Source organism: Tenrec ecaudatus, chromosome 5 (assembly GCF_050624435.1).
Source record: "Tenrec ecaudatus isolate mTenEca1 chromosome 5, mTenEca1.hap1, whole genome shotgun sequence".
NCBI lineage: Eukaryota > Metazoa > Chordata > Mammalia > Afrosoricida > Tenrecidae > Tenrec > Tenrec ecaudatus.
The window spans coordinates 176,137,841-176,161,233 of record NC_134534.1 but is presented as its reverse complement, the minus strand read 5'-3'; the positions used below and the strand labels follow the sequence as shown (position 1 = coordinate 176,161,233).

Sequence of the window (23,393 nt, the reverse complement as noted above, 5' to 3'; positions counted from 1 at the left end):
ATCCATCCATCCATCCACCCATCTATCCATCCATCCATCCATCCATCCATCCATCCATCGTGTCAAGCACATCTATACATTTGTTGAATCATTTTCAAAATATTTTCTTTCTACTTGAGCCCTTGGTAGCAGCTCCTCATTCCCCCGCCTCCTTCCCCAACTCTTCCTCCCTCATGAACCCTTGATAATTTATAAATTATTGTTATTTTTTCATGTCTTATACTGACTGATGTCTCCCTTCACCCACTTTTCTGTTGTCCGTCCCCCTGGGAAAGGGTTATGTGCAGATCATTGTGATCAGTTACCCCTTCCACCTCCCACCTTTCCCTTGCCCTCCTTGTATTGCTACTCACATTATTGGTTCTGAGGGGTTGATCTGTCCTGGATTCCCTGTGTTTCAGTTCCTATCTGTACCAGTGTACATGCTCTGGTCTAGCTGGATTTGTAAGGTAGAATTGGGGTCATGGTAGTGTAGGGGTGGATTTTAGGTGCTGCCAAGTCCGCATGATTCATTGTGATCCCATGTGACAGAGTGGAACTGCTCCAAGGGTTCTCATGGGCAGGTGCCCTGGTGGTGCAGTGGATTATATCTTGAGCTGCTAACTGCAAGGTCAGCACTTGGAAACCAGCAGTCACTCCTTGGGAGAAAGGTGTTTTCCACTCCTGTAAAGAGTCACCATCTCATAAACCCACAGGGACAGCTCGACTCTCTCCTGTGGACTCTCTATGGGTCAGGATTGACTCGATGGTAATGAGGCTCTTTGTGCGAGCAGACTGCCAGGTTTTTCTCCCAAAGAGCTACTGGGTGGGCTGGAACCACAAACCTTTTGTTTAGCAGCAGAGCACTTCCCTGCTTTGTCACCAGACTTCTTCATGCCATCAAAATCTACAACTCAGTTAAGGACATAAACTGACTCTTACATGTATCACCTAACACCTTGCACAGATATGTGTTTAATGACTTTGTGGAAGTAAGGGAGGGAGGAGGGAAAAAGAGGAAAGGGGGAAGGCAGGTACAGGAGGAATTAGACCAACGCCTAAGTTTCCTGTCCTCTCCACTACAATGGCAGTGTCTTGCACGCCATGGATCAGAACACATACAAAGCACAAAGCTACATGGACTTTATCCTGGACTATTTCTGGCTTCCATCCTTTTGAGTGAGTAACTATGCTTTAACATAGTCTATATTGGTTTGCCAGTTGGTAAGAGTTATGAGGTGTTAGTGTAAAGTATATACGTAAAGATGGTTTCCACTGCCTAAGTAGAAGCGCATGAACAACCAATTCCTGCTTCCTTTTTGATGGAGGTCTTCCTGTTTTGTTTTGTGTATGTTTTCCTTTATGTGAAATCCAGGATAGGTAAATCTGTAGAAACAGTATGACTAGATGAACCGTTTCTTAGGATGATGGCAGGAGAGTTTGGGGGAACATTGAGAACTAATTATGAATATAAGAAAGCCAAAAATATTTAAAAATTGATTGTGGTGATGATTGAACAATTCTTTAATATGTTTAAACTATTGATTTGTACGCCATATAGATCGTGTCAATAAAACTGCTTAACATTTTTAAACAGAAGAGCTGCATGGATGTTGATGAAAGTAACCTTTGTACAATGCAGATCATTTAAGATTCCCATTGCTAATTAGGTGTGAGAATTGACTGAAGTGTTACGCTACAAACATTAACATATCTCATTATCCTACTTCACTGGCTTCCATCGGTGCCTTGTTTCAGAAGTGAAACGGAATCACTTAAGTTCCTTTCACATCCAGAGCACTCTAGTCTATTGAACTAATACATCATTGTATGTGTAGGTTCTTTCACTTACAATCTCTGCCCGACTTACTCCCAAGCATCGTGAGAGGCCTTAATGGCAGGGTTTGACATATGCTTCGGAGAACATGTCCTCTGGAACTCCGGGGAACAGCCTAAAGTGACTACAACCCAGCGTGACAAATCGGCTGTTCTGCATTAGAAGGTGCGAGTTACCGTGTGATTTCATAATAAGAACACTTTGCACTTGCCGACGTCTCTCTGTGGATCTGTATTTTATAAACATTTGCTCCATCTCCCTGAACCCCAGGGACTCAGGCCTGGCTGGCTGGCTCCCAACGTAAGCAAGCGCATTATGTGCTGGCACAGCTCTGAGCTGGGGCTCCTCCACACAGAGATTTCATTGAGTTCAAAGGCAATCCTGAGCATGATGGGAAAATTGGACCCAACAATAATATTTCCTTTTAAAAAGCTCATTTTCCAAAATGCTTAACTGCAAAGCGCTTGGCCTTTTGTATGTCCCCACAAACTAAAAGCGTGCTACGCAGGAACTTGCAACCAAGAATTATAAACCAGAATGACCTCATGGGCAACACTGGCTGGTGAAGGGACAAATACTGCCCTTGCCAAAATGACTCCGGAAGTCCAAAAGGCTGCCCAGGCTTTGGCAATAGAGGACAGAGGATGGGATGAGACAGCTCGAGGTGGTCAGACCTCCTTCTACTTGGAAGAAGCACTAAGGGCTTGGTCAGCCCCATGGTTTCTCAATGAACTTTGCACATGCTGGCAGAAAGGTGGTCCCGTGTTTGGGGGCTCTTGGCTATTTAAAAGAAAAGCTGGAGCCTAGGCAGCTTAATTCAGTCCTACTGATACAAGCATAAGGAGCTTTGTGGAGTAGTGGGTTGTGTGTTGGTCTGCTAAGGGCAAGGTGACAAGTTTGAACCCATTGGTCACTCAGCGGGGGAAAGATGAGGCTTTCTCTTCTGTAAAGAGTTACAGCCTCTGAGAACCAAAGAGGGCAGTGGCAATCTGTCCTAGAGGGCCATTATGAGTTAGAATGGACTCAAGGGAGTGAGTTGCTTCTGTAGTAGTTTCTTTCTAAAGCAGAGGTTGATTGTGATGCAGGTGGACACATCGGTGCACAGGGAGATGGATAAGTCATTATTTTATATAAATGGATGCTATTGATAGAATTTTCATGAAAATCATTAAATTTAGGTTTACTTAAAGACAAAAGGAAAAACCTCCAATATGAAGGTAAGACAAAAACCACTGCTTCTTGGTCTCCGGTTCAGAGATTCGTAAGTATATTCCAAACGAAACATGCTTAAGCAGTCTCAGTGGTTAGTACATGGCTGCAGACAAGTTCTCTCAGTAGTACACTTCCGTAGTCTCCTTAGGATGGCTTAAAAAAAAACAAAAGATCTTTTCAAAACAGCTACTTCTGTGGGGTTCTGCTGGGCCAGACACATTCATGGCAGAAAGGGTCACTTCAGATGATATTGTGATATTTTTTTGGGGTGGGGGGACAATTCCAAAGGAGCAATAGTGATGGATTTTCTCAAAACACACAGGAACATTGTGATGATGTCTTATTAGAAAGAAGTTTTAAGAAAAAGACTAGCAAAGCTACCCCGAGGAAACGTCTTTCATCATGACAATGTAGCTGTGCCTTTTCAGAGGGCAGTGAAGGCACCCTAGAGAATTTTGTGGGGAGGCCTGACCTCAATCCCTGATCTTACCCTTTCAGATGTCTTTCTGTTCCTCAAACTCAAAGAACATTTCAAAGGAAAATGATCCGGATCCCTCAAGATGCCACGAGGGCTATTTTGCCGTGGTGTAAATAGGAAATCCCAGAATTCTTCAGGGAAGGGTTACTCTTGTTGTTAGTTTCTGCCTACTTGGTTCCAATTGACAGCCACCCTGTGCACAGTGGACCCAACCACTGCCAGGGCCTTACAATTGCTCTTGTTTGAGCCCATCTCCCATCACCATGTCAATCACACTCCGTGAGTCTTCTTCTTTCTCACGGGCCCTCTGTTTGACTAAACATGGTATCCCTCTTAGGAGCCGATCTCTCTCCATAGTATGTCCAAAGTATGTGAAATAGTCTCACCCTTGCCACTAAGGAATGTTCTGGCCCTACATTTTCCAAGATGGATTTGTTTGTTCTTGTGGTAATATTCTTTGCTAGTACCATAATTCAAATGCACCAAATCTTCTCTGGGCTTCAGTATTCATTGTCCAACTTTCACCTGTGTATCAGGTGACTGAAAATTCCGGAGGTTGGGTCAGACGCTGTCGTATTAGTATTACTCAAACTGCTTTAATATCTTTCCTTTTGAATCTGCTGTTATGATGATTATGAGAAGCCTTTCCTTTTGTTTTAATACTTCTATTTTTAGCCATGTCTTACTTGTTCTTAAGTTGTTTACCAGACCTCGATTAACTCTCTTTGGTTAATCAATTTATCTTCTTGCATCTCCAGGCTCTGGTTTTGTCATATCCTGTAATTTTTTTACCTAATTAGAAACTTTTGTTTACAAAATCTGCATACAACATGAAGCAATTATGTGTAGATCCCTTTTGTTGCTTGCTTTGTTTTCTACTAGCTTGTGTTATTTTGTTTTTTTCCATGATGTTGTGTGTGTGTGTGTGTGCTTTGATGTGTTATATGTTTGACACTACAGTATTCTTTTTTAATCTTGTTCATACCTAAGCTACCCTGCCTGCACATTCTCTTTGCTCCTCTTTTAAGTGGGTAATTCGTGACCCTTTCCACTGTTTCTGAGCCATGTTGGTCTTGCTGTTAAGTACCATTGGGTAGACATTAGACTCACCAAAAGCCCCAGAAGCTACAGCAGAACAGCTCAGTAGAGTTTTCTACGCTGCCCTCTTTATGAGAAAAAGGAATATTGACTTTTTTTCTGGAAACGGAGGAGGCCAGATCATCCCAGATGATTTGAAGTCTGTTAGAAAACCAGGGCTTGATCCTTTGTGACAGAATATCCTTGTATGTCCTACACTCGCTATCTAGCCTGGTATTAGACATGATACTTTTTAGCCACACAGGCCTAAATCACACTGTTTTGAACAACACAGATGTTTATATTTTCCTTGTGCAACTGTTTGAGTATCGGCAGTCCAGGGCTGACATGGCAGCAGCTCTGTGGGGCCAGGGATCCAGAATCTTTTTACTTGCATTCCACTAGTATCTCAGTGCCGACCTACAGGTCCACATTCCAGCCACTGGGAAGGCGGAAAGAGGGAGAAAAGGGCATAAAGTCTTCCTTCCAAAACATGAACTTGAGGTTTCTATATGATTGGTTAGAACATAGTCACATGGCCACACCCAGTAGCAAAGACATATGGGAAATGCAGTCTTTCGTCTGCGTAGCCAGTCATTTGCGCAGCTTAAAGGAAGACATTGAAGGAGTAGCAGGCTCTGCCTCACCCTCCACCTAATGGCGAAGTGTTGCCATACCTGGGAGTGGCGGTGCCCCTTGGCTTCAGATACTTTCTCCAAAGTCTAGAATTAGCTTCATGGGCATCCTCCAGCTTACCAATTTCTTCTCGCTGGTTGTCTACTTTGCCCGAGCCAGAAAAGAACACGATCGGGGGCATTCTGTTCGCTTGTGCATCCCAAGCTTTCGGGCTAGTAGTGCGAATTCTTGGCATCTCATTGACCCACTGATATGTCTTCCTTCTTGGAGTCCATGAGCAGCTCAGCTGTGTGGCCCCCTGGTTTCCACTCAAGAGCCTTCTGTCCTTCTGCTTCGCTTTTAAAGTGTCTTTGACATAGATGATGGTCTTTTGCAGTGGTTGTTTTCTCAGCTGCTTTTGGCGATTCCATGAGCTTAAGTTTTAACCTCCTCGAATAGACATCGGGGGAGGAAAGTTTGCCAGGTAATTCGCTGTGTGTTTTCCCTGGTGTATGAGTCTCCTAAGGGTGCTGTCACAAAATGCCACCAATGAGTAGCTTAAGGCGGGCGGCATCTCCTGCTCCTGAAGGGGAGGGGCCAGAAGTCAGGGTGTAAGGAGAACACTTGCCCCCTAAGGGTCTAAGAGAATGTTCTTTGTTTCTTCCAGTGCAGCCCTGGATGTCTCTGTCTCGGATCAATCCCATTCCACTCCCTGTTTCCGCCTTTATGTTCACTCTCCCTCTGCATGTGTTTCCATGCCTCTTGCCTTTTCACATGGACACTAGTTAGTCAAACTGGATTAGGAGTCATCCTCTTCCAGGATGATGGCATGTTAACTCCTTACATCTCTAAAACCACACTGCCGAACAGGACCATCTTCAAAGGTCCTGGGGCTTAGAACGTCAGCATATCTTCTTTGGGTACACAATTTCACCCACAGCAAATTCTTTTGCTATTTTCTCTTTTAGTTTGTTATAAATCTCCTTCCAGAATCCTCTGTGGCTCTTTCTTTGTATAATTTTTCTCCGTTGCCCTTACATGATACAGTTCCACCATTTTAACCCAGAGTCCTGCGTCCGTTTTCCTTGTTTTTGAAATTTTCCTTTATTTCTTCAAGCTTTTTGTCTTGTTCTGGGGCAGTTTTGAGGTTTTATTCCAGTTTTTTTCATTTTGAAGGTGTTGGTTTAATATAAAATTAAATGGAGGAAATGCGGATCTATGTATAATCTGCCTTTATGAGTAAGAAGTAGAGTCAAAATACATTTTTGGAGATGTTTCAATAATCCTCATATGATCCACTAAGGAAGAAGTCTGCTTCCCTAACTGATCTGTGGGTGGCCCAGCTGTATTCTCACAATTTATTCTTAATGTTGCCATTCCACAGAGCTGGGTGGATAGTTCATTTTCAATAACATATCTAGAAAGCTCATCTTCCCACAATCGCTAGGAGATGGGCTTCTATGCGACTGCTGGCTACTTAGCCCTTAATAAATCCTGTGTGGCAAGGGTACTACTATTGGAGAGAGATAAGAAATAGAGAAATTTAGGCAGGATTACCTGGTTTGCACAAGAGATAAGGAATGGAGGAGGTGGCATCTTGTTAAAATTCCAGAATTTTATGGAATTTTCCCCCCTTTTATTAAAGGGGAAATAAATCCCCAGCACCCTCATTGTCCCATCTCTAAAGGAAGAATTTACTGATAAGGGACCCCACCCCAACTCTATGTCCTAATTTCCAATTTCTAGCGAGGTTCTCCCACTACAGTTGCTTTATTCAACAAATATTAATCCGGAAACTAGCATGGGCCAAGTACTATACTGCATGCAAGGGAAGTCACAGAGACTAACAAGATGAGAATCACTGTCCTTGGGGGATTTGCATTCTACAATGTATGTGTATAATGAGCAAGATAAACAAAGTATAGAGTTTATTGACTGGATGGAGAGATAAACACACACAAAGAAAGGTGCTGTCCAGTCATCTACAACTCACGGAAACCCTATATACAACAGAACTAAAGGACACTCAGATCTGCATGCTCCCTCGCTCACTGACGTTAGACACCTTGATTATGGCTACTGTGCCGACCCAACTTACCATAGGGCTCCCCCATCCTCACCGGCCCTCCATTTCACGACAGATGAAGTTCCCCTCCTGTAATTGATGCTTTCTAATGCTGTGTCCAAAGCAAGGGAGACAGACAATGTTCCATTGACCCATACGGTTTCCATGGGCTAAATTTCAAGAGCAGCATTGGGTGTGAGTCTTGAAAACAGCACCGACTAACTAGGGTGGTGTTAGTCATATATGCTTTAATCTTCTTGGACCTCAGCATCTGTACCCCCAGGTCATAAGGTTATGATCATACGAGCTGATCGGAGCATCTAATCGCGTCTGGTACACAGTAAGTGCTCAGTAGATTGTAGTAGTTGTAATGCTGATGGTTTGTGTAGAGTAGACTAAGCAATAAGCTACCTGATCACTGGACCCCATGTATATGATGCATATCCTCACTCATCTGTGGGTTTATGGTACTATGGCAATTCACATCTGGTTGGGATGCTGGCCCCTCTCTTTCATAGACCAGCAGTGACTCCATGGTAAATAGGTTTCCCTGGAGCGTTTAGGCTGAGCCAGGTGGGAAGAAGGACTAGGCAACTACTTCTAAACACAAATGGTCCGTAAGAGCCTTCTGAAGAGTCCCCGAATCCTGGTTGAGATTGCACCGGAAGAGGATCGCTTCAGGTTGGAGGGCCCTCAAAACTCAACTGGAGAAGAGCTGCCCCTGAAATAGAGTTGACCTTAATGATGTGAATGGAGTAGTAGGCTTTGGGGACCATCATGACTCAAAATCAGAAAAACAGCTGTAAACATCATTTAATCATTGGCGTGTGGAATGCACAAAATATTAATATAAGAGAATGGGAAGTTGTAAAAGATGAAATAGAATGCTTGAATCAATATCATTCATGAGCTGGAGTAGACTGGGATTGATAATTTTGGATCAAAGAAATCATATGGTCTCCTCTGCCAGGAATGAAAAATCAACAAAGAATTAAAAGAACATTTTAAGGTCTATCCAGAAGTAAAATGCTACCAGTGATTCAGTGATAGGATATCATCTATAAATCTATAAGGAAGATGAGTTAATAGGACTATTACTCAAATTTATATACCACACACTAATGCCAAAGATGAAGAAACTGAATATATTGTCAACCTCTTCAGTCTAAAATTGATCAAGCATTCAATCAAGATGTATTGATAATCACTGGTGATTGGAATGCAAAGATTAGAAACAAAGAAGGCTTATTCTATGGAAAATATGGTCATATGACAGAAATGACACTAGAGCTTATATGATAGCATTTTGCCAAGACCAATGACTTACTCACTGCAAATAACCATTCACATGGATCTTGCCAGATAGGATACAAAGAATCCAACCAACTATATATATGGGAAGAGACCATGAAGAAGCTCAGTATCATCTATCAGAACAGGACTAGTGGAAGACTGTGGATCAAACTATCAATTGCTCATATTCAAGTTGACACTGAAGGTGAAGAAAATTAAAACAAGTTCACAAGAGGCACACTTGGAAGTGCTCACTGGTCTATACCAAGGAATTTAGAAGACAACTATTTAGCCAATCGATGGGAAGAAATCCATATTTGTGTCCATTCCAAAGAAAGTTGACCCAACATAATGCAGAAATTCTCCACAATTATTACTACTCTCACACACAGGTACAGTTTTGCTGAGGATCGCTCAAATGATTGCCGCAGTACAATGGGGAGTTGTCAGAAATCCAAGGAGACTCAGAAGAGGGTGTAAAATGAGGGATATTGCTGACATCAATGGGTCTTGACTGAAATCAAGAGAATACCAGAAAAATGTTTACCTGTGTTTCATTGCAAAGGTATTTGACTGTGTGGGTCATCTCAAACATGGATTACATTGTGAAGATTGGGAATTCCAGAATTGTGCTCATGTGGAACCTATACATCAACCAAGAGGCAGTCATTTGAGCAGAGCAAAGGGTTGCTGTGTGATTTAAAATAAGGAAAGATATGGGTCAGGGTTATACTCTGTCACCCTACTTATTCAATCTGTATCCTGGACAAATAATTTAGAAGCTGGACTATGTGAAGAAGAACACAGCATGAGGGTCGAAGGAAGATTCTTCAACCACTTTGCTTGTGGAAAGTGAAGAAGACCTGAGGTACTTACTGATGAAGATCAATGATTATAGTTGTCATAACTGGATCAATAAGCAACATCATGATAATGATAGAAAATGTTGAAGTTGTCAAAGATTTAACCTTACTTGACTCTACAATCTAAGTGCATGGAAATAACAGCCAAGAAATCAAATTACCAATTAGAGCAGCCAGTCCACAGAGAGAACCACATGGCCGGCCCCACTATGAGACATGACACCCCTCGCTGACCCATAGCCCTACAGGGGACAACACCAGAGACACAGTGTGGGAATTGCACCCAATCTAATCCCACCTCACCGAGGCAAAACACTAAGGGGGTGCAACAGAACAGCAAGGGAATGGAGTGGCAAGGTCCCCAGTGAATGCTGAAGATGGCCAGGGCATGGTGCCCCAACAGACTGGACTGGAAAACACTCCTAAAAGCCAACAAACAATCCATGAACTAACTATAAGCTTTTCTTTCTTGTTTTCTTTTTTTTTGTCATTGGTATGTTGTTGTTGTTTTGTTGGCATATTGTTGCTTGGTTTTTCTCTGTCTTGTTTTTGTGCATGTTATTATCTCAACAGGTCTGTGTAAATAACATAGGCTGGATGAACAATCTAGAGGAGAAAACAAGGGGACCCACAGTTCTGAGGGCACATGGGAGCGGGGGAGTTGGGGGTAAGGTCGTGGTGTTAACGAACCAAGGGACAAGGGAACAACAAGTGACCCAATCGGTGGTGAGGAGGGTGTGGGAGGCCTGGTAGGGCATGATCAAGGGTAATGTAACCAAGAGGAATTGCTGAAACCCTGGTGGGGACAGAGCATGATAGTGAGACAGGAGGAAAGTCAAAGGAAATAGAGGAAAGAGCTGGGAGGCAAATGGCATTTATGGAGGGCTAGATAAAGACATGTACATATGTAAATATATTTATATATAAGGATGGGGAAATATATCTATGTGCATATATTTATAGATTTCGTATTAAGGTAGGAGACGGACTTTGGGCCTCCACTCAAGTATTCCCTCAATGCAAGAATACTTTCTTCTATTCAATTGGCATTCTATGATGCTCAACTTCCCGACACAACCGCTGAAGACAAAGAGGGTGAACAACAATGTGGTGAAGAAAGCTGATGGTACCCAGCTATCAAAAGAGATAGCATCTGGGGTCTTAAAGGCTTGATGGTAAACAAGTGGCCATCTAGCTGAGAAGCAACAAAGCCCACAGGGAAGAAGCACACCAGCCCGTGTGACCACCAGGCATCGAAGGGATCAGGTATCAGGCATCATCAGAACAAAAAATCTTACCATAGTGAATGAGTGGGGGAGTGCGGAGTGGATACCCAAAGCCCATTTGTAAGCCACTGGACATCCCCTTACAGAAGGGTCTCGGGAAGATGAGCCAGACAGGGTGCAATGTAGCAATGATGAAAAATACAACTTTCCTCTAGTCCCTAAATGTTTCCTTACCCCCACCCCCCACTATCATGATCCCAATTCTACCTTGCAAGTCTGGCTAGATCAGAGGACATATACTGGTGGCGGTACGATCCGGAGACACAGGGAATCCAGGGTAGATGATCCCTTCAGGACCAGGGGTGTGAGTGGTGATACTGGAAGGGTAGAGGGAGGGTGGGTTGGAAAGGGGGAACCGATTACAGGGATCTACATGTGACCTCCTCCTTGGGGGACGGACAATAGAAAAGTGGGTAAAGAGAGTTGTCAGGGCAAGATATGACCAAAATAATAACTTATAAATTATCAAGGGTTCATGAGGGAGGGGGAAAGGGGAGGGAGGGAAAAAATGAGGACCTGATGCCAGGGGCTTAAGTGGAGAGCAAATGTTTTGAGAATGATGAGGGCAATGAATGTACAAATGTGCTTTACAAAATTGATGTGTGTGTGGATTGTGATAAGAGTTGTATGAGCCCCTAATAAATGATTAAAAAAAAGAAATTAAAGTATTGCAGTTTGAAAATCTGAAAAAAGTCCTCATTAAAGTCTTAGGAAGCAACGATGTCACTTTGAATACGAAGGTGCACTTAACCCAACAAACAGTATTTTTTAATCCCTTCAAATGCTTGCAAAAGCTGGACAATGTATAAAAACCAAAGAATAATTGATGTCTGGGATTATGGTGTTGCTGAAGAATATTGAATAAATCATGATTTCCCACAAGAATGAACAAATATGTCTAGGAAGAAGTACAACTAGAGTAGTTCTTAGAAGGTAGGATGGGAGATTCAGTCTCAGATACTTTGGGCGTATTATCAGTCCCTGGAGGGAGACTTGGAGGGATCAGTCCCTGGAGGACATAATGCTTGATAAAAAACGAGAATCAAGCCATAAAAGAGGAAGACCCTCTGGGAGATGAACTGACAAAGGGCCTGCCACAATGGGCTCAAAGAAAGCAATGATGTTTAAGGATGGCACAGGGGCAGACCGTGCTTCGTCGTGTTGTGCATAGTTACCACGAGTTGGAATTGACTCGGCAGGACCCTCACAACAACAACAACAACAACAACAACATCATTGCTCTGAAGAATTCTTCTGACAGAAAGCACCTAAACCTGACAATAATATATGAAGTGTAGTCTGTGTTTTCAGAGAATAAGGAAGACACAGAATTGTTGTCATTCTTTGGAATTCTCCACACCCTAACCTTGTAAAGAAGAGGTCAAGCTAAGTAGAATGGATGATTTCTTCTCTGGATAATATTTTCTTCTCACAAAGGATAGGAATGTAGAGGACGTACATACAGAGCAAGCTAAAATTTGATTCCAGACGAACTATTCTTAAGTCTTCAAAGTAGAAGAATGACAAAAAGTAAAAACAAAACAAAACTACTACAATGTATGGCATCTACAAAATCAAGAAGCAATGCGATTAATAATGAAAACTTCTAGAAATTGAATAGAATTAGGGACCCCATGATGCTGTTGTCACTTGCTTTTGTTGTTAACTGCCCTTGCCTGCACCATCTCTACAATTGATCGAAGACAGAAACATTGTGGTCCGTCAGATTCTCAGGGGCTGTTTTCTGAAGTAGATCCCCCAGCCTTTCTTCCTAGTTGAACGTAGTCTAGAAGTTGCCCTGAAACCTGCTCAGCATCACAGCACCGCAGAAGCCTCCACTCACTGACGGGGAGTGGGCACAACAAGATGCACTGGCCAGGAATTGAATGGAGTCGTATGCATGCCAGGTGAGAATTCTGCCACCGAACTACCAGTGCTTGCTGATAGCTCGAATAGCTGTAAACGTTTTCCGAGAGGACTATATCAAGAATACCATTATCATCGTCTGCACATCACTAGGGATGACCAGGTGGCCACTGGACAAGAGCCTTGGGATGGCTCATGTCTAAGATGATAGGGGAATGGGTACCATTGGGTCCATGAAAGCTGCTTCAGGGTGAAATTCAGGTGTGCCCTTGGATGGCACATTGTCCAGTTCTGACTCTACATTCTCACATCGCAAACAACTATCCAACTCCATCAACAGGGCAGTGAGCAAATTAGGCTATGGGCTATGAATATTAAGTACTTGCTGATCTCCAACATCTTAATGAGTTCCATTCCATTGAGATGTGGAAAGCAGCCAAGCTTTCTATATACAAAACCCCTCTGGAGAGTTACTGTTGGTGAACATAGTTCTAGTACCTGATACATTCTCATTTATTTGTAACAAGGATGTGAAGGCACAGGATGAGAAATCACAGCAACATTAAGGAGGGGTCCGTCTCCGACCACATAGGATTCCAGTGTCTTTGGGAATCAGTGGTGTGTGATATGTAAGGCCGCTTTATTTTGAATAGGGAAAATTGGCTCCCAACTTAACCCTGTCCCTTCCCATGACTGCAGAGTGACAAAAAGTTTGCTACGCTTCGGAATTTGGGAATCCAGCAAAATCCGGCAGCGTTCTCTCTCCCCTGACAGAACATCCCATGTTTTTCTCGTCCACAAGCCATCAGGCAGACGGGCCACAAAAGTGTTTCTGGGTTAAGGGAGTAGGAGTTGAAACTTGCCAACTTTACTTCCTGTGATTTTCCTTGTCTTCTTTGAGGGTTCCGAAATGCCCTTTGGAAACAAGGCAAGCTCTCACACACCACAGTATGGCCCTCATAGGATCCAGCACTTCCTAAATTAAAAAGAGCAGCAGGGTGGGTGTGGGCTGAGATACTCCATTTCCATTTAAGCTCCTGGGTGAGGCTGTTGCTGTACAGGATCATGCAAGTCTAGGGAGAGGTGTCCTCGCTGGGCTAACGGTTCATTATGCTACGGTGGCTTGTGTCCTGCTACGTTGCTGGAAGCCGTGGAGAGTCCAGAATGAAACAGATTAGTAAGAAAGGTCTGGAGATCTGATTCTAAAGTCAGTCGCTTAAAACTTTATGGATCATGACAGAGTACAGCCTGATAGCATGCTGGAAGATAAACCTCGAAGTTAGAAAGCCGAAAACCAAACTCGATGCCAGCAAGTCGATGCTGCCTGCTAGAGACCCTGCCACCGGACAGGGTAGACCTGTTCCTGTGAGTTTCTGAGACTGTAACTTCACGGGAGGACAACACCTTGTCTTTCGCCTGAGCAGCAGGTAGGTAGTTGGTGGTTTCAAACTGCTGACCTTGCAGTTAGCAGCCCAACTTATAACCACGATGTCACCAGGGTTCCCTTCCCTACGTTAGAGGACACTAACACACAGTGGCCACGGCAATGGGCTCCAGTGTCGTAATGGTCAAGAAGCTGACTCAGGGCCTGGCACTCCTTCATCATCTATGGCGTGGTTGGGAGCTGGAGCCGACATGACAGGAAATAACAACCCATGTCCTGGTAAGAGTAACGGAGGGGGAGCTGAGATCAGGGACATCTTGGCGAGTCACTTGACCTTTGTGAACTTGGATCATTGTGTAGCCAGAGGTGAATTCTGACTCATAGGAACCCCACAGGACAGAGCAGAACAAATTTCTAGCGGGTTCAAGGCTGTAATTCTTCTCCAAGGCAGACTCCCTCCTCTTTCTCTCCAGGAATGTCTGGGTAATTTGAAGGGCAGATCTTGTGTTTCCCAGGATTACTCTTCATGTTGAGAGTGGAATAAATATAAAAGTCACAGAGCCGTTGTGATTTCAGATAATGCTTCCATTAAGATGAAGGAAAACGAAATCACCATAGAAGATTCCTGTGCAAGAGAGCTTACTCTTTCCTTCCTAAAATGTTAGGCTCTGATCATAGGGCCTTTATTTCTAGCTGAGATGTTGTATGCATGCGATAATGCGAAGTTCTCATTTGTATCATCCTACAATGTTTCTTTAGAACATTCAAGAAAAAAATAAGGCAGCATTGTGGCTTCACATGCCTCTTAGTGCTAAGTTTTACTTACCTTGAGACTTCTACTCATACCAAGGAGTCATGGTGGCATCATGGGTTGAGGGCTGGGTTGCTGTTTGCAAGGCTGGTGGGTGAAAATCACCAATTGCTACTCAGGATAAAATCAGACCATATGCTTCTATAAAATGTATAATCCCAGAACCCTTAAGGAAAAGTTCGTCTCTACCCTATAGGGTCTCTGTGAGTTACAATTAACTGGATGGCAAGGGGTTTTGGTTTTTCTGCTCTGGTATCTTACCCTTTAAATTCAAATTCTATTTTAAGATACCTTGGTGGATAGAGGTTAGGGGAAAGGAGATACTTCTCTGCAGAGCAGCTTTTAAATTCAGCACATATAGCTGTCATGACCATTGGGAAGCAGAAGTATTCTGGGATGGTGCAAAGTCTCCCTGATCTGTACAAAGAGCACAACTGGAGCCCAAGTGGCAGTTAATAAGTTAGCATGGAGCAGAGGAGATAGAGCAATACATAATCTTCATGTTTTAAGTTAATGGTTTCAATCCTCAGGCCATGCTTAATTCTAGGGTTGGGTAAGTATTATGGAGTGACTGAGCTCCTTAAACGCAATAATAAATGCTAGCTTAGGGCTGGCTAGGGCTACGGAAGGGGTGAAAAATTTTCTCTATTTAAGGTCTTCTCAGCATGGAACAGAGACATGATTACTCCATGACTCATAGCACTTTCAAAATATAGCTCCGGATTCATTCTAATAGGCTTCTTGGAATTCATCATACTTTCTAAAGAAATTCACTAGTGTAGATAAAGATTAACTTCAGGTATGTGATTCCCTAAGGAGGCTTGGTGGGGCTAGGGGGGTGGGCACTGGTAACAGTGCAGCGGGTTAGGCACCTAACCACAAGGTCGATTCAAAAGCACCAGCCCTTTGAAGAAGATGAGACTTCCTACGCCCATAAGCAAACTACAGTCTTGGAAACCTACAGGGACAGCTCTACTCTGTCCGGTAGGGTTGCTATGCGTCAGAATCGACTTGATGCCAATGGGTTGAGAAGGAGTCTTGATGATGCTGTGCTTGAGGCGTCAGCTCCTAATCTCAAGGTCAGTGTTCCTAATTCACTAGCCACCTCTAAGGAGAAAGATGAGGCGATCTGATCTCATAAAGATTTACAACCTGGAAAAACCCTAGATAATGTCTCTTTGAGTCAGATTCAACTCCATGGCATTGGTGGGTAATGTGATTACTTGGCTCTGTCTCTAACTCGGGAGAAAGATGGAGCTTTCTACTCCTGTAATGAGTTACAGTCTTAGAAACCCATACAGTTCAACCCGGTCCTACAGGGTCCATATGAGTCAGCAGTGAGGGGGAGGTTGGGTTATTTTTTGTTTTGGTCTGTCTCTACCTCAATTTAAGCAGACAGATATAAAACTGCACCCAATAGAGTATTGCATTTTCTACTTAAGTCTTGGAAGGTGTCCCTAGCAGGAGCTGCCATGTTTGCACAGTCAGCTTTGCAGCCAGGGAAAGGATGGTTGGTCATTGGAGAATGGCGACGACCGCTAACCAGCTGCTCTGGGGTCAGCCAGACCATGGCGACCCGAGTGGATCCTCCATCACGTGCCCTTCTTCTGGGGTGTTTCAGGGCTGACTTGCAGGTCCAGCCCTTTGTTTAGTAGCCACGTTGCACCCTGTAGAAATTCCACTAGGGCGAAGAGCAGGTCCAGTGTGCTGTAGAGAGCTTTTTAACATGCTGTACTCAGCGTGCTGAAGGGGGCCTGGTGGCGCTGTGGATTGCACAAACCCATCGCTGCTCTGGGGGAGAATGAGGCTGGCTGTTCTCCCTAAAGATTTTCCTTCTCCACAACCCTCTGGAGAGTTCGCTGAGTCACAATTGATTAGACTCCAGTCAGTGGTTCTCCACCACCCTTTCACACAGCTCCTCATGTGGTGGTGACCCCCCCGCCATAACATTATTTTTGTTACTACTTTATCACTGTCATTTTGCTACTGTTATGGATCGGGGAACCCCTGGGAAAGAGTTGGTCAACACCCAAAGGGGTCACGACCCACAGGTTGAGAGCAACTGGATTAGAGGGTTCATTTAAAAATTTTTTTTGTTTATTCAGCATAACTTTGTCTCAACACTTCAAATAGCTTGTTGTTGATCTTATTATTGCTGTTTTGAGTTTCTTTTTTGGATGGAATAGAAATTTTCTTAAGAATTACTACACGTGATATTGCCTTGGTTGAGACAAACACAAAGCTTGCCAACAGATATTTGTGAATATAATAAAAAAGCTTTACCTCGTGGACTACAGGACATCTGACACAGCCTTTGAGGTTGAACATTTCCCTCTTTCCCGATCTGAGGCCAAATTCTGTGTTCCATGTCTTGACAGTGTCTAACTTGTGTTGACAATTAACTTCCAGGAAATATCTTCTTAATCTTTTATCCTTATTAGGATAGAAATTTTAACAGAGAGCTTAAAAAAAATCTTGGATGATATTTGATCCCAGAATGAGACCGACTTCTTTAACGATAGCAGAGCTAATATAATAAAAGCCATCAGGTTTGGGATATTTTATGAAAATGTTTAATTCAACTGTTTCTTTGGAATGTAGTAGTCATAGTTTGGAATTTAAGTTACAGTTCCGTTCTATGTGGTTCTTATGCTACTCAGTGTCGGAGAATACAAATGTCATTTAAAGTTAAGGCTTTGCTGTTCATTTTGAAACAACAATTTACAAGTGTCATATTGTCATAGAAAATAAAAATTTCTGTAAAAAAAATTTGCACAAAATTTTATGATGGTACAAAACATGAAGCAATAATATACCAGTAAAATGAAAACATTTTACTACAGAAAGGTTTTTTTTATAGATTTCAATAAAGAAAAAATATGTTATTTTACACCTTTAAAAATTACAAAACAATCTAAAACAATATAAACCAAACATTTTGTAACACTGCCTTTACAAATTAATAACTTTATAAACATATAATTTTTAAATATATTTATCAGTGCAAGATACTTTAAAATTTAAAGTTGCAGTATCATTTTTCCTTGGTGGAGGAACATCGAGTCTGTTGCCTGGAGGGAGAGAGGGGAGCAAAGGAGGTCTTACTCTGCCTGCTCTTCTCAGTCTGATGGTAGCAACTGAACGGATGCTTCCAGGGACAAAACACCAGTCTTCTGTTATGGAAATCAATACTTTTCCGGGAAACAAAGGGCATTCTCCATCCAATTACGCCCAGATGAATCGATTGCCCTGACTCAGATGGCAATGCCACTTGCCCCAAGTGCTTCTGGGTAAGATCTGCAGCTATGCCAAAGACAGTCCATCTAAACATGATCACGCACCACACAACATGACACAGACACACCAAAATTAACCCCTCAGTCTTTGGGTTAATTCATACACTGCCTTGGGAAGATACTCACTTTGCCAATCCGACGGAATTTATCTGGAAACATCCATTCAAGCGTGCGTGCGTGCGTGCGTGTGTGTCTTTCCAGGTTTGCTGCTGAACGGATTTATTTAAACATTTGTTTTGATTTTTCCTCGTTCCCTTCCCTTCCCCCTTATCTTAAAATACATCATCTCAGGCACCAGGATTTATAGTTCCTTTCTTAAATTATCTGTTCTTCCTTCCACTTCCCCTGTTTGACTCAATACCAAAATAGGAATGCTCTGAAGGGCCATTTTTGCTTATGTGGATGTAAACTTTCACGGTTTTTCTTTTTAATGTGTGTGTGTATGTGTGCATGCACATGTGTTACTGTTATGTATTTAGAAAGCCCTTCCTTTGTGTCTCACACTTGAAAGCCAACTAATATGATTTCTTCCCTTGACTGATCAATATATTTTCAATGCAAACATTTCATCCATGAGCATTTCAATCAGGATAGACAGACAAATGGCTTCAGGAAAAAAGATACTGTCCCTTTAACCAGTTAACGAGAAAACCAAAGTTAGACTTTGGAGGGTAAAGTTAGGCATTTCCCTTATTGATTTATTTTTAAACACAAAATCTAGTAAAATCGGTTTGCCACGTCCAGTAAGGTTAAAGCTGCAAGTTTCTTTTCTGGACAGTAGCCACTGCTTCAATTCTCAGCGGGCAAAAAAGACAGAGAGCTAGGAAAGAGAGCGAGCGAGAAAGCGTTTACATTTGAAAATACATTCCATACGAAAGAACAACAAGAGAGAATATTGCAGCTTTATACAAAAGGGTCAAGAGACATGAACTTGAACGGTGGAAAAACAAAAAAGCAGAACAAGTAAGCCACGTTGCCAAGTCTTCTGAGCCCTTTGCCTTCCCGGGGGCTGACGTCTCACACTAAAATATACTTTCTTCGTAGTCAGTGGGCCACCAGGGCTTGATGAGAGTCGGGCTTTCGCCATGGAGGAACGGGGTGGGCGGTTAAGTGTAACACAATGAGAACTAGTACAAACGAAAAGGCACTTGAGAGGACACACTAGCTAGTGCCAAGGATTTTTCGTTGCGTTGTCGGTAGAACACCCAGTTGCCAACAGTGTTTGGGGGCAGCCCGGTTTTCTGCATGGAGTTCACAAGCACGAGGTGTAAGGTACAACACTGGAAAACATCAAGAGAATTGGACGGTATTGCTTCGTAAACAGAGCGGACACACTATACCGGTACTGAGGCTGCGGTACGTTTAAACGAAAAACAAAAACATTCTAATCCTTCTTTGCCGATGCACAACGCGGCGGCCAATTATACACAGGTACAGCCGCGGGAGTCCACGGTACTGCGGTGAGATTCTAATAGCATCTGGGTACACGGAAAAAGGTAGCATGTCCATCAAAAGGGCCCCACTGAGTTCACTTGGTGCCAGCATCTTGGATTTTGCACAGTTTCCAAAGAGAATCCATAAAAGGGAAAGGGTGTGAGGGAGGGAGGGAGGGAGGGAGGGAGGGAGGGAGGGAGGGAGAGAGAGAGAGAGAGAGAGAGAGAGAGAGAGAGAGAGAGAGAGAGAGGGCTTGGGGAGGAGGAGGTGAAACTGAATCATTAAGTCAATCAATCATCCTTGGTCTCAACACCAGCATCTGATTATTCCATTGAAACCCACAGAAACAAAAAAGGCGACTGTACATGATTCGGATTGTTCACACAGCTCCCTTGTTAGGTCTGTGGGCTATGCTCATTGCAGCTCCTGAGAAAAGCCTGGTTCAGTGTCCCCACGCACTTCCCAGCTTGTAAGAGAAGTCAAGTCCACAGTTCCCCAGCACACTCAAGCCAGTCCGTCCTTCCTTCTGCTTCACTTCTCCCACTCGCCTTGGCATCTCTTCCCACCTTCATGCCTCCGAATAGGTGCTCTGTGTATTCAGTTTGTCCTTTTTCAATTTCACACCGTCCACAAGTTCAAAGTTATAGTTCTCCAAGGCAGACAAGTTTCTCTCGGACATGCCATTGTGCCAACAGGCGCAATACAGCACCACCCCACAGACGGCGCCCAGCAGGACCCCCAGGGCACTCATGGCGATGATGGTGATGAGGATGGGGTCCAGTGTCTTCAGCACATTTCCCGGCTTCTTTAGGATGTCCTCGGTACCTTCTCCGGTGCCTTTGTATCCTGGCGTGCTCCCTACGGGGTGGGTAGGGTGGGGGGAGGGGGACAGAATTGGTTCCATGAACATGGCTGACTTGCTAGATGAAAACAGATAGGCCGACAGACAGGCTAATCACAAGGCCCACCATTGCCTGTCGTCTTCCAAGATCCTGCGTGGGGATTTTTGGAATGTCACTGGGCAACCTCATCGCCCGGAGCTGCCAAAGTTTACATTAGACTCAAGCTTGGGCACAGAGTTGAAGGCGATGGGAAGCTGAAATTCTGCAGAGTTGAGAGCCCTGGTGTTTTGTAATTTGGTTAGCACATGAAAAATCTTGATTCTAGCTATCTTCTAATCACATTCAGATGCTTGCAGCCCTCCAGCTGGGCTGGGCTGTACGCTGTGTCTAGCGTCCAGGGCCAGCTATGTGGTCATTAAGCGCTGCAAGCTGCTTAGTCACACGCGTGTCTAGGGGAGGCGTATAAACATTCCCTGTGCGTTTGCCTGATTCTAAAACCAGACACGAGGAGACCTTCAACGCTGCCCTGGTGTTGCAGTGTCCAGGGTCTGGGCACAGCTTTACACGCGTGCTTGTTCTCCCAAGTGTACAATCATCGAACCAAACAAACGTTTCCAGCCTACTGCCGCAAGCCCACCGTGGCTTCACTCAAGTGGGGCGAGCCTTCAGAGCATGTGAACGCACACAGCCAACATTTAAAGAGCTCCGTGGCTAAATCTGGAAACGGTGCATGGGCTATGCCGAATAGATCACACTTAATAATCAGCATCGCTGCAGTCCCAGAGGTTTCACTGGGGACACTTACACCACTCTGCAGTTTGGCCACGCGAGAAATGGTTTCTTTAGAGTGCAACAGGAGAAACTACTAACACAGGAGTGTCGTTGCGTCTAATTTCCTAGCACTAGAAATGAGACTAAAGGGCGAATGGACAACATGCGTGGTGTTTACTTAATGGTGTTCAGGTCAACAAAGATTCCTTTTCAGGAAAACTGAAATTAAGAGGTGCCAAGTCCCTAAACAGGGGAAAACAGGCCAAGGAGCCATATTAATAAAGCTCCCTTGATGAAGCATTGGTTTGAGATGACTTCTAATGAAGTGTACCTCTCAGAGTAGACTTGGAGCCGAAATGAGCCACATATGAATGAGTAGCATTGCACTGTATTAATTTGGTTCTATTGAGTTTGTGTTTCTGGCTAAAAAGACGATTGCATTTTAAAGAGAGATAGGCACTGATACACCACCCCGGCCATCGGGTGGTCCTGCCTGCTAGCCAATATCCAGAACTGCTAACCAGAAGGCGGGCGCCCAAGACTCTGAGAGATACGGAATGTCTTCTACGTGCTGATAAACCAGTGCTTAAATGAAAACACACGTGTTAGAGTTAATTTGTCTAAATATGACGCTGCTCTCTAATTAACTATGAATTTCAGTCTTATCATCTGAGTTTCAGTCTTAGGATCTGTAAAATGGGGATAAACACACCTTAGGGGACTGCAGCGGCCCTTAAACAAGGTGAGGCATATAATGTCCTTTGAATATAGTTTTCCCTTGATAAGTCCCTATTCTGCTTTGTACCATCATGATAAAACCAGCGCCCCAGCAGAGCAGGAAGGGATATTCAGACTCCAGTCCCTTAGAGAAGGAATCTTGAGAAGACCCCACTCATGGCTTCCCAGAGGACAGGGTAGACCTGCCTCTGTGGGTTTCAGAGACTGTAATGCTTTACAGGAACAGAAAGCCCCGTCTTCCTCCTGAGGAACAGCTAGAGATTCGAATTAGTGACCGTGTAGTCGGCAGCCTGATGCGTAACTACTACACTAGTAGGGTTCCTCAGTGGCCTGTTAAGGGCCTTTGAAAAAATGGTAGTGGAAAAATTCCATTGCCTTTGAATTCCATTTCCCCACAGACTGATTTTCTTTTGGAGCTCTATCCCCTCCCACCCCCCTTGTATGACAATATGAAAATCATCATTAATCCTTGAGCAAGTCGACACTGGTTCTGTTTCTACAGCTGTCAAATGAAAATGCTTCACTGGATATTCCTAAGGCCTACCCTGGGCTCAAAGGAGGAGGGCCAGTGTACTTCTTCTAGGGCTCCACTGCTTACGCAAGCGGAACCGTCCCAGACTCCCTGCAGGAGATGGGTGCTCTTGGGCAACAATCCAGTCGATAGCCCAACTCAGACCCTGGGCACAGATGCACAGTTTCTTTGAATGGAGCTGATCTATCAATGTGTGAGCATCGCCTAAAGCTTCTTCTCTAGCATGGTAGTAACGACAGCGATTTAAAACAAAACGGAGAAAGGTCATCACACTTACCTGCGTCATCCATTTTATTTTCCGGATGCTTTTTATCCTGCTCCACTGGCTCTACAAATGAAACAAGAGGGAGAGAGGTCCGCTGAGTTGTCAGTAACATACAACATGCACCCGCCACGCCCACACACTCATTCTAGAACCGCGCACGCTATGCCTCTCGTGGGCTTCTGTTCAAGTTGTTAGTTTAATCCGATTTTACCAAATGCTCACAGAGCACTGGAGAATCAATATTAAATGGCTAGGAAATGAGTGACTTGGGGCACACTGCTTCCTTTGAAGTGTCAGATGGACTCTCTGCTGTTAGCAGACTGGATTTCAGGAGAAGAATGGGATGGAGAGACGTGCGTTTAGGTTCCTGGAGTGTTGGAGGAATCTAATGAAAACAGGGACTAGCAATGAGGCTGGAGAGACGGCCACCATCCTGTACTTGTTAGGCTTTAGCTTCTTAGGTTTCATGGGTGTCAGACTGGCTTCCCAAACAGTCTCTAAGCATGATGAGCTAAGAGGCTATGTCCTTGATCTTACCAAAAAAAATTTTTTTAAGGCTAAGGAAGGAGTATCCCTACGGTATCAAGTCTACAGCAGCTACTTAAAAAAAATTGTTCACTACTGTATTCTTAGCACACAATTGGTGCTTCAATAAATATTTGTTAAATGAATGAATGAATAATAGTTAGTAATCTAATATCATTCATGGACTATTCCAGAACATATTTAATGCATTGATGATTACAATT

At 43.7% G+C, this 23,393-nt stretch overlaps 1 protein-coding gene across 4 annotated transcripts in view; it reads right to left on the bottom strand.

The window, feature by feature from the left end:
* Positions 1–17,323: 17,323 nt before the first annotated feature.
* NRP1 (neuropilin 1) overlaps positions 17,324–23,393 on the bottom strand; it is a 168,115-nt gene continuing 162,045 nt past the window's right edge. For all 4 annotated transcript variants that reach the window (XM_075550317.1, XM_075550316.1, XM_075550318.1 and 1 more), the window contains exons 16-17: positions 22,657–22,707; positions 17,324–20,354 (exon numbers count right to left, since the gene is read on the bottom strand). In XM_075550317.1, the coding sequence (XP_075406432.1) occupies positions 20,065–20,354; positions 22,657–22,707 (341 nt within the window). In that variant the 3' untranslated portion in view covers positions 17,324–20,064. The remainder of the gene's footprint in view (positions 20,355–22,656; positions 22,708–23,393) is intronic.